At 34.4% G+C, this 9261-nt stretch overlaps 2 protein-coding genes across 4 annotated transcripts; one reads left to right on the plus strand and one right to left on the minus strand.

Moving 5' to 3' along the window:
- Positions 1 to 972: 972 nt before the first annotated feature.
- LOC123229387 (RING-H2 finger protein ATL7-like) lies at positions 973 to 5767 on the plus strand. Of its 2 annotated transcripts, none has more exons than XM_044655166.1 (4): positions 973 to 1638; positions 1749 to 1834; positions 4265 to 4686; positions 5298 to 5767. In XM_044655166.1, exons 1-4 carry the CDS (start codon positions 1399 to 1401, stop codon positions 5300 to 5302), a joined length of 753 nt encoding a protein of 250 aa, XP_044511101.1. In that variant the 5' UTR covers positions 973 to 1398; the 3' UTR covers positions 5303 to 5767. The 2 variants fall into 2 exon arrangements, with proteins under 2 accessions (XP_044511101.1, XP_044511102.1); XM_044655167.1 differs by having other exon boundaries at positions 978 to 1638; positions 1752 to 1834.
- Positions 5768 to 5862: 95 nt separating this feature from the next.
- On the minus strand, positions 5863 to 8556 carry LOC123229389 (probable phosphopantothenoylcysteine decarboxylase). Of its 2 annotated transcripts, none has more exons than XM_044655169.1 (3): positions 8402 to 8556; positions 6955 to 7299; positions 5863 to 6358 (listed from the first exon to the last, which is right to left on the minus strand). In XM_044655169.1, exons 2-3 carry the CDS (start codon positions 7294 to 7296, stop codon positions 6065 to 6067), a joined length of 636 nt encoding a protein of 211 aa, XP_044511104.1. In that variant the 5' UTR covers positions 7297 to 7299; positions 8402 to 8556; the 3' UTR covers positions 5863 to 6064. The 2 variants fall into 2 exon arrangements, with proteins under 2 accessions (XP_044511104.1, XP_044511103.1); XM_044655168.1 differs by lacking the exon at positions 8402 to 8556 and adding an exon at positions 8262 to 8324.
- Between the last annotated feature and the right edge of the window lie 705 nt (positions 8557 to 9261).

Raw genomic sequence — 9261 nt, forward strand, 5'->3', positions numbered from 1 at the left:
CAAATTTATTTAGGTTTTTGTTGTATATATTAAAGTTGTTAATATATTATATTTGTGATATTTAAAATAGTGGTTAATTTTAATTTTATTTAATTATGTTATTTAATATATTTATATTGTGTTTAAAAGGTAAAAAAAAGAAATTTTTTTTGTGGATACGGGGAAAAGATTTTTCTTTGCAGGGATGGAGAGAGGATGGGGAGGGGATGGGAATGGGGAGAAGATTTTTCTTTACGGGCCGGGAACGAGGATTGATATTCCCTACGGGGACGGGGATGGGGATTGAGATCCCCTCCCTGCCCCTCCCCATTGCCATCCCTAATAGTGTTGGTTGATTTAATCTTGACTTTGTTCGGCCAAATTTTTAGTTTTGTTTTTGTTACCCTCCAAAGCTTGCATTTTCAAGTTTAGTTATTGTTGAGTTTTTTTTGAGCTTTCAATATTAAGTTTTTGTCTGTTTTTCCCATCTGGGAATCTTCTTGAGCATGTCTTCATTTTTTTACTTTGGTCATTTTTGTGGATTCTTGTTGAAATAAAGCCATTAAGGATATCCATTTGAATTTTAGTTTAAGCTTTCAAATTTAACTTCTTCATTTATTTCCCCATCTGAGTATCCTCCAAGGCCTGCATTTTCACATCTCTTTTTATTTTTTTTGGTTCATCTCAACTTCATTTCAATTAAAAAAATTGTTCCATTGAAGGATACCCATTTGATTTCTTAAAAATAAATTTAAACGACTTTTTTTCGCTTTTTCCCCATGTGAGTATCCTGCAAAACTTGCGTTTTTCGTCCTTTTCTCCTTCATTTCAACTTCATTTGGGTTAAAACTTGTTACGGTAAGACATTGAAAGGTACATATTTGACTACTTAACTAAAGTTTTTAACTCTTCATTATTTTTCCCATTTGGGTATCCACCAAATCTTGCATATTATCTTTTTCTGGCTCACTTCATCTTCATTTGTGTAATTCTTGTTAAAGCGTGCCATTAAAGGACATCCATTTGGTTACAGATCTTGTCTTTTTCCTCAATGGCTTTAACTTATTAAGCCCAATTCAACTTCTTCACTCATTTTCCCTTCTGGGTATACTCCTGAACTTGCATTATTGAAACCTGTTCTTGTTGCTTTTAGCTTCCTTAAATTATTGTTCAAAGCCACTGAAGAAACTCCATCCGATTTTACGATTAACCTTTAAATCTTGCTTGTAGTTTGATGTGGCTTCACTACATTGCTTCTTTCTCTTGATTTGTGTTTATTTTATTCTACAACTCATATCAATCTCTAAACTTCACTTCCACATCTTGATTATCTCCAAAACTTTTAGATACTTGCATTTCTTTTTGCAAATTTTTATTGGATTTGTGAGCTTTTCATGTTGGAAGTAGACACAATTTGTGATGTCTTATTACGGCCATCCAGACCCATCTAGTTCTTACCCTTCATCAACATCTTCAAATGAAAATGAGTCAGCTGAGTTGAAGCTTTACCAAGCTTTCATTTTTTCTGTTCCCATTTTCTTCACTTTTATCCTTCTTTTCTTGTTCTACTTGTTCTATCTTCGGCGCAGGCGAGTTGATTGGCCATCTCTTCAAATGCGAAGCTCTTTAGAAAACAATAGCCTTAATGATCTTTCAAGGGTATGCATTTGATTTTGCTATGGAGGGTTTTTTTTTTTTTTTGGTTAAAGTATTTATGTTATTTTTGTGTATTTAACTATGTTTGGATTGTTCTTCGTTTTGGTTCTTAGCAGGCTGAAATGGGCTTGAAGAAAGAATTGAGAGAGATGTTGCCTATTATCATATATAAAGAGAGCTTCTCTATCAAAGATATACAGTGAGTGAACTTTCCATAAATTATGTTGATTTTAATCATCCCACTTGTTAAGGCGTTTTAAGTAACCTGAAGAAATGGTTATGGGGGCCGCTGGCTTGTGGGATCAATCAGAGAGTTAAGAAGGAAAGGAAAGGATAAGGCAGTTCTTAGAAAATTCTTAGATTGTTTGATTATTACTTAGGTTATATGTTGGGATGTACTGAGGTTTTGCATGATTTTGTTTTAATAGTTGTGAGTGTGTTATTGTGCTTTTCATTGGATCATCTTCGGAACAGCAACATTAAGGTTTTTGAAAAATTGGATATCTTGAAATTAATAATCCTATTTCATACCTTAATTGGTGACCTAAATAAACAAAGGATGAAATTGAAATTTGAAATGGAAATAGACCAATGAATCAATTGATCAAAGTATTCGTGATGTATATTCTCATGAATTAAATGAACAAAGTTTTTGTTGTGTATTGACCTGTGAATTGCATGATCAAAGTATTTCCAGTTTATTGACCATAAATCATATGATCAGTGTATTTGTTATGTATCCACTAATGAATCACATGATGAAACTGTTAAATATCGTATTTCAAAATGTATTGATCATGGGGTAGAGTTTCATTAAAAAAAAAAATGAACACTGTGTTCAGTTCAACTAGAAGACTTAATATTTCAAGCAATTTCCTTTTTGTTTTAGTCATTGATTTATAAGGCCACGTTTCTTCTATAATATTTGTAAGAGATAGATTAATGTTGTTATTTATTATCCAGAGGGATGAATAGTGCAGGTTTAATAAGACAAGATGTGATCATTATTAGGTCCTAACAGCAATTTACATCATTGAGCATTTTAATGCTAAGACCACCATGATGGAATGATTCTCTAATTAATTTCTGGCGTGGACCTTGGAGTAGTATCCCTGTATAGCAATCAGTAGAAGATCAATTAACTCTTATTTTCTTCCACACAGCCAAATCATATATCTGGTTTTCCGTAATGTCACTTGAACCAATTGGATTTGCCTGTGTGATAGACTTAGTTATAGTGTGCATGTCACTTGAAACATTCTTGGAAAGTTACCAACGTTGAAATGTGTCTTGATTTGCACACAGATATTCAAAATTTTTTGGGTAACTGTTGTCTTAGCTTTTAAGTTAAATACATTATCACTTAGATGTTTGTGCAATATCGATGAGACAAATAAAAAGGTGAAAGGCGCCAATAAGGCTTGCCTTCAATGTTTAGAAAGAAGAATTTGTGATGAACACTATAGATGTCACATCTTCACTCAGACTTGTCATAAAAGAAAAAGTTGTATGTTTGAATATCATACTTATACAACCATTTATAATGTTCTAATTATAGTTAGTCTTTAATATAAACCTTAGGAGAATCATACCTCAAAAGCTAGCTATTGAGATAGGAGAACCAAAGTCATATAAATCCCACACTAGTTGTCCATACTTTCTAATGTGACATCTAAGTCCTATACCTTGCACATGAGATCCTAACATGTCACTATGCTTCGCAGTCTCTGCCCCCACACTTGCTAGCTGTGCGTCAACTCCCTACTGGCCCAGACGAGCACTGCAATGTTTGCATCACTACCTGCGTCTAGGGCTGGATACGAGCCGAGCCCAAACAGGGCCCAGCTCGTTTTCGGCTCATTTTCAGTGAGCCCAAGCTCGGGCTCGCCGAGCTCGCTAAACATATGTTCGTGTTCGGCTCGTTTCATAATTTTAGTGTTCGGGTTTGTGTGTTAGGGCTCGGGTTCGCTTTGAGCTCGTATTTCAAGGAACAAATGATGTCGTTTTTTGCTTAAAATTATGTTTTTTTATTTGAGTGAGTGGCTCGCTTAACTGGTGTTCGGATTCGGGCTCGTATTCGTTTTTTGCTTAAAATTCAGGCTTGCATTCGGGCAAGGCAAGCTCGGGTTCGGGTTCGGGCTCGGGCTCGTTCGAGCAAAGCTCGTTTCGAGCCCGAACAAGCTCGCTTCGAATCCAGCCCTACCTGCATCACACGATTGCAACTAGGAAACATAGTGATGATTCTGATACTAAATGATATGAATCTTAGAAGAATCGCATTTCAAAAGTTAGCTATTAAGATGGGAGAGCTCAAAGCCATATAAACCCCATATTGGTTACCCATACTTTACAATATGGGATTCAAGTCTCATATCTTGCACTTGGGATCCTAATAGTCTCTTAGTTTTTTCTGAAATTAGAGTAGTTTTCCATATATAATTATACAATGTAAATATCTGCCTCAAGGAATCTTCTAATATGAATTTATGGGCGCAGGGAAATGAATTTGCTATTTGTCTATTTTAACATTTTAAGAGTACATGTAAAATCAGTAAACATGAATAGGGAAATCAAAGCTTTCACTTTTTCAGCTGTCTCTTAACTAAGGAGACTTCTATTACTGTTATAGATGTTCAGTTTGTCTTGCGGACTACCTAGCAGAAGATAAACTTCAACAGATACCTGCATGTGGTCATGCATTCCACATGGATTGCATTGACCACTGGCTTGCCACCCACACCACTTGCCCACTATGCCGTCTTTCCCTCATTCCTTCTGCTAAAGCTCCTATTGAATCACCTGACACCCAAGAAGGAACTAGTCAAGAATCTTCCTTGACAGAGAACGGTGATGGAGCGTCTGATCAACCTATTTCTGAAGCTTGTGAAGAAACACGAGCTATAGAACATCCTGAGTCAAGGAATAGAAATGCAGGAGCCATTGAAAACAATTCTGAAGTAGAGGAAACTTCTCAATGTTTTGATCAAGGAACTGAGTTTCAGGATACAAGGAATGAAACTGAAAATGATGACCATAGCAGACGGATCCCTGGTAAGCTGTAGTTCCTTCTAAACTTGCTTAGTCAATATCATTACCATATGTTCTTTGTAAGATCTATTTTATAATTTAGTTATTTGCTTGACAAGTGCAATTTCATTAATTGACAAGCTTGATTGTTCTGCATTCTGCCTTACACACATAAGTTATTCTGATTCTGAATATGAATATGATGTTGAGTTTTTAACAAACACAGAATATTGTCGAAGTCAAATTTCATCAGGAACTGATTAAATAATCCAATGTCTTTATTTTTAATTGATTGAACTGAGTGTAAGTTAGCCGGAATGCATGTACTAAGTTAGAGTAGCCGTAGTCACTAATTGATTTGTAGAAAGATCATCATATTGAGAGCCTTGATTTGTTTAGTTACTAATTTATCATCTCTCTAGTTATTTATTTATATTAGTCTGAACCAGCAACAAGGTTCACTTTCAATATAAGTTAAGAGTAGCCATAAGCTTCGTTTTCTTTTTTGTTACTGATCAGTGGTAAGCTGTGAAAACCTTCTAATTTCTTTATTTATATGTTAAGCCATGCAAAACTTTAATCAATTTGTATGAAACATCGTAGTTGGCTGACATATTTTGCTCATGTTTGAACAGCTTAAGATAAGACTATAACAATCAGGTCACAATGATGAAGCCTAATGCCATCGTGTTGCACCTCTATTCTTCTTACAAAACCAGTTGAATAGCATGAAGCTTCTGAGTTGACAAATTCTTGTTTGCCAACTAAATGTAATGAACAAATGATCGCACAGCCAAAATTTCCTTCGTCTCCCTTGTTGCTGTCACCTCAGGCTCAAGGAACTTGTCAATGACAAGGATTTTCAAAGAAAGTTCATGATGAGAATGAAACAAAAGAGCAAAGAATGGATGTTCATGGTTGAATTTGGTTTATCAATGTTGTTTTGTTTAATTTAATATTTATAGTAACTCTGCAATGTTCTATTGCATTTGACTTGGAACTCCCGATTATAAAGAGTACATTGAGAAGGTTCTGTTGAAATTGTAATTTGAGAAACATAGTTGAATATGGAATATTTATTGAATCTAGTTTAAACTTGCTGAAACATTTGATCTTCAATTCAGCTTAGGTTGTTCATACTCAATCACTCATCATTATTTTATGTGAAAGCTATAAAAGTCTATGTTAAAAAAAACTTAATTCAGGAAGCAAAGAGATAGCTAAGAGATGTTATTCTTCTACAATGTAACATTTTTTAGCATGTAAGTACAATCAGCACAACAATTATGCGGGTATTGTCCAAATGTACAAGATGGATACCTGGATCCACTATTTAAAACATTATTAAGAACAACGATTAGTAACACACCCACAAATTGAGCATTCAATGCCACATGCAAAATTAACCAACTCTTGGATCAGCCAACTGATTCCTTGACTCACAGAAGAGTCTAACAGTTTGATAGATCAAAGAAGGTTCAGCCATTGCGCCATTTCCATAATCCCCGCAAGCTAGCTTTTTTGTGACCGGTGGGATGAGAGAAATTCCGAGTTCATCAATGGACATAAGGTGCCGCTCTGTGAAAGGATTTTTCCACATGAAAGTGTTCATAGCAGGTGCAACAAAAAGTGGTTTGCTATAGTCCCATGCTCGCACAACACATGTCAGCAGATTGTCACACAATCCTCCAGCTATCTGCAATGCACATGCAAAATAGAATACAAAAACAGCCAAATGAAGCCACTCCCAGCAGGTACATTGGATTGTGACCATAAAATCATACTATTTACAGCTCAAGACCAAACGTATGGTCATATAAGATACTAGTTTATCACTCAGCAAAAGCAGTCCTTCCAGATTTTGTTTTATCTCCTAAACAGGAGCCCGCAGAAATCTGCTCGGTGGCTTCATTCCTTTAATTTTGAAAATTCATCATAAATAATTTTAATTACAACTTTCAATTCATTATGCCAACTTAATGATTGGAACTGAAATGAGCATGCTTAAACCATTCTAGAGATCACAAAGCATGCTGTGAGACATTGATATGCTCTGTGAGAGAAATTATAGAAACCAACACATTCAAAAATAACAGATAAAAACTTCAAAAAACAGTGAATTTACTTCTGACTATTATGTCAGAATCTGTTTCTTTCTCATTCTATTGATTGTGATATGCTCTCCTAACAGATCCTAGTGCCAAGCAAAACATAATCCATAACTTTTACAAAAAGAAGAAAACATAATACATACTATGGGAAATAAGAATTCTATGATTTAAAAAGAATTACCTTGCCAAGTGTGTTGGCAGACAATGGGGCTATAACCATTATATCAGCCCAGCGGCGGAGCTCAATGTGTAGTACACTATCACCTATTTTGTTCCAGCTGGACCATTCATCCTCATCAGTATAAAAAATAACCTCCTTAGGAAGTGATGCTCGATCAATGAAGTGCAGAGAGGCCTTTGTGGCCACTGCTCTTACTTCTGCCCACTCTGAAAAACTATGGCAAAGATTCCCAAACTTTATGGCAGCCACACTTCCACTTGCAGCAAGTAAAATACGGGGTTTCTTGGGACCAGTATTCATCTGAATTGTCTCCTCTGCACTCATGGGTTCTGAGAATTCCATAACCTATTTATAAAAAAGGATCATCATTTATTTTAAAAGTATCATAAAACATTAATGTTTAATAAAGAAGAAAATTAGGAGACGCTTAAGTAGATCTCCTTCTAGTTTTATTATATACACAACAAAATTTTCTTTCTTTCTGGGTTAAGAAACGACAAAAAGGTGTAACTTGGGTCACATTAATATAAAGACTGAGAGAATGATTTCCAACGTTATAGTCATTCTTAGGTTAAAAGGTCCTAAATTTTTGTACATGTACACTAAGGCCTGACAATTAGTTGTCAGCTTGTCAAATTTAAGCTAACAGCCACTAGTCATCCATCCACTGATTAAAAGTTTCAAGACCTCTGTATCTAAGAATTTTCATCTAATCTTACCAACAAAAATAAGAGTATTTCCTTTTCCATGCAAGACATTTCCTACTATTTACAGAAACAAAGAAGTCAACAACCCCATAGGTCATCTATAGGCAACGAAAATCAAGATTCAAGTTCTAAAATTCATATCCTATCCTGCAATTCTTACTTGGATTAAAACAAAAACTATGAAAATGATTTGATGTACCTCACATAATATTTAAAAACTATAAATAGGAAACGCAAAACTAAGTTTTTTTTTTGCCAGAACTCATCATTAAAACCAATCCTTTTTCCATTTCTTAGGCTTCAACACGAATGGCAGGTCCGTCTTGGAACGCCATCTCAACAGAAAGCAAGCGGGTGAGCAACACATTTTACAAAAGATGACAAAAACATTAAGAAACCTGAAGATTCTAAAGAAGTTTAGCAAAAATATTCATTCAAAAAATGTGCCCAGAAAAACACTCTATTATACACACAAAATCCTAGATATTTGTTCCATTTTCTAGCTGCAAAAGAACAGTAGACAACAAGAATTAACCAAAATAGAAACCCATTTTGCGTATTCAACCAAAAATTAATACCCACAAAGAAGAGAAAACAAACCCAGTAGCAGTGACAACATCCTTCTTCAAAATAAAATTCGAAAATCATATAATCAAGTCAAAGTAAAACAAACCCATGACCCAATACTAAAACAAACATAAACAGAGAAAAAACGAAATTAAAAAAAGAGAGAAGCAAACCTGGAGTTTGTTGAAGTCTTGGAAGGGTTCAATGGAGTTTCAAATGTAGGGATAGAGGCATAGAGAATTTAGCCCGACCGAATTTACCACCCAAACTTTTCTGAAATAACTTTATTAACCTTAAATTTTGAGAAATTCATTTTGTTACCTGTTCGTTAATTTTGTCAATCGAAGATTAACATTGGAAGAACATAAAGACCATTTTATAAAAAAAATATTAATTAAAATAGACTTTTAATTGAGAAGGTTAATCAAACTGCCATTCCATTTACATCTCAACACCACCTATGATTATACATTATCTAAGGTTAAAATTTTCAGATAACTTTCGGAATTTTTGGCATTAATATATTAAAAAGTTATTTAAAAAAAACCATAAAATGTCAAGAAGAGTAAGTAAGATAAATAAACAAGCCATTATTGTAAACTAAAGAAAAATGACTAGATATGTGTTAATCTTAGGAAGGGCATTCGTAATAAATGAAAATTGAGAAGGATTTTTTGGTTGTGGCAGCCTTTGTTAACCATAGATAACCTTTATTAAGTGTCATCAATCAAAGAATCTCCTTTCTTGTCATGTTGCCCTCACTACAATTGTTGCCACTTGATCAAGGCTTCCTTTGGTTGGATTTGTCATGTTGCCACCTGTATTGGTTGGAAGAATTCTTGGTTGAATCGCATTGTTTGGTTTACTTATTGTTGTCACTATCTATGTCATTTCTGATAGAAGAAAGTTCCAAGTCAATGAAAATAAAAGTGAAATCCTTGATCATCAAAATATCATCCTCTACCTTTACTCTATTTAAATATCATACACCTTTACATTTATCTTTTAATCAATTTCACCTTAAAACTAAATC

This window comes from Mangifera indica, chromosome 11 (assembly GCF_011075055.1).
Source record: "Mangifera indica cultivar Alphonso chromosome 11, CATAS_Mindica_2.1, whole genome shotgun sequence".
Classification (NCBI taxonomy): domain Eukaryota; kingdom Viridiplantae; phylum Streptophyta; class Magnoliopsida; order Sapindales; family Anacardiaceae; genus Mangifera; species Mangifera indica.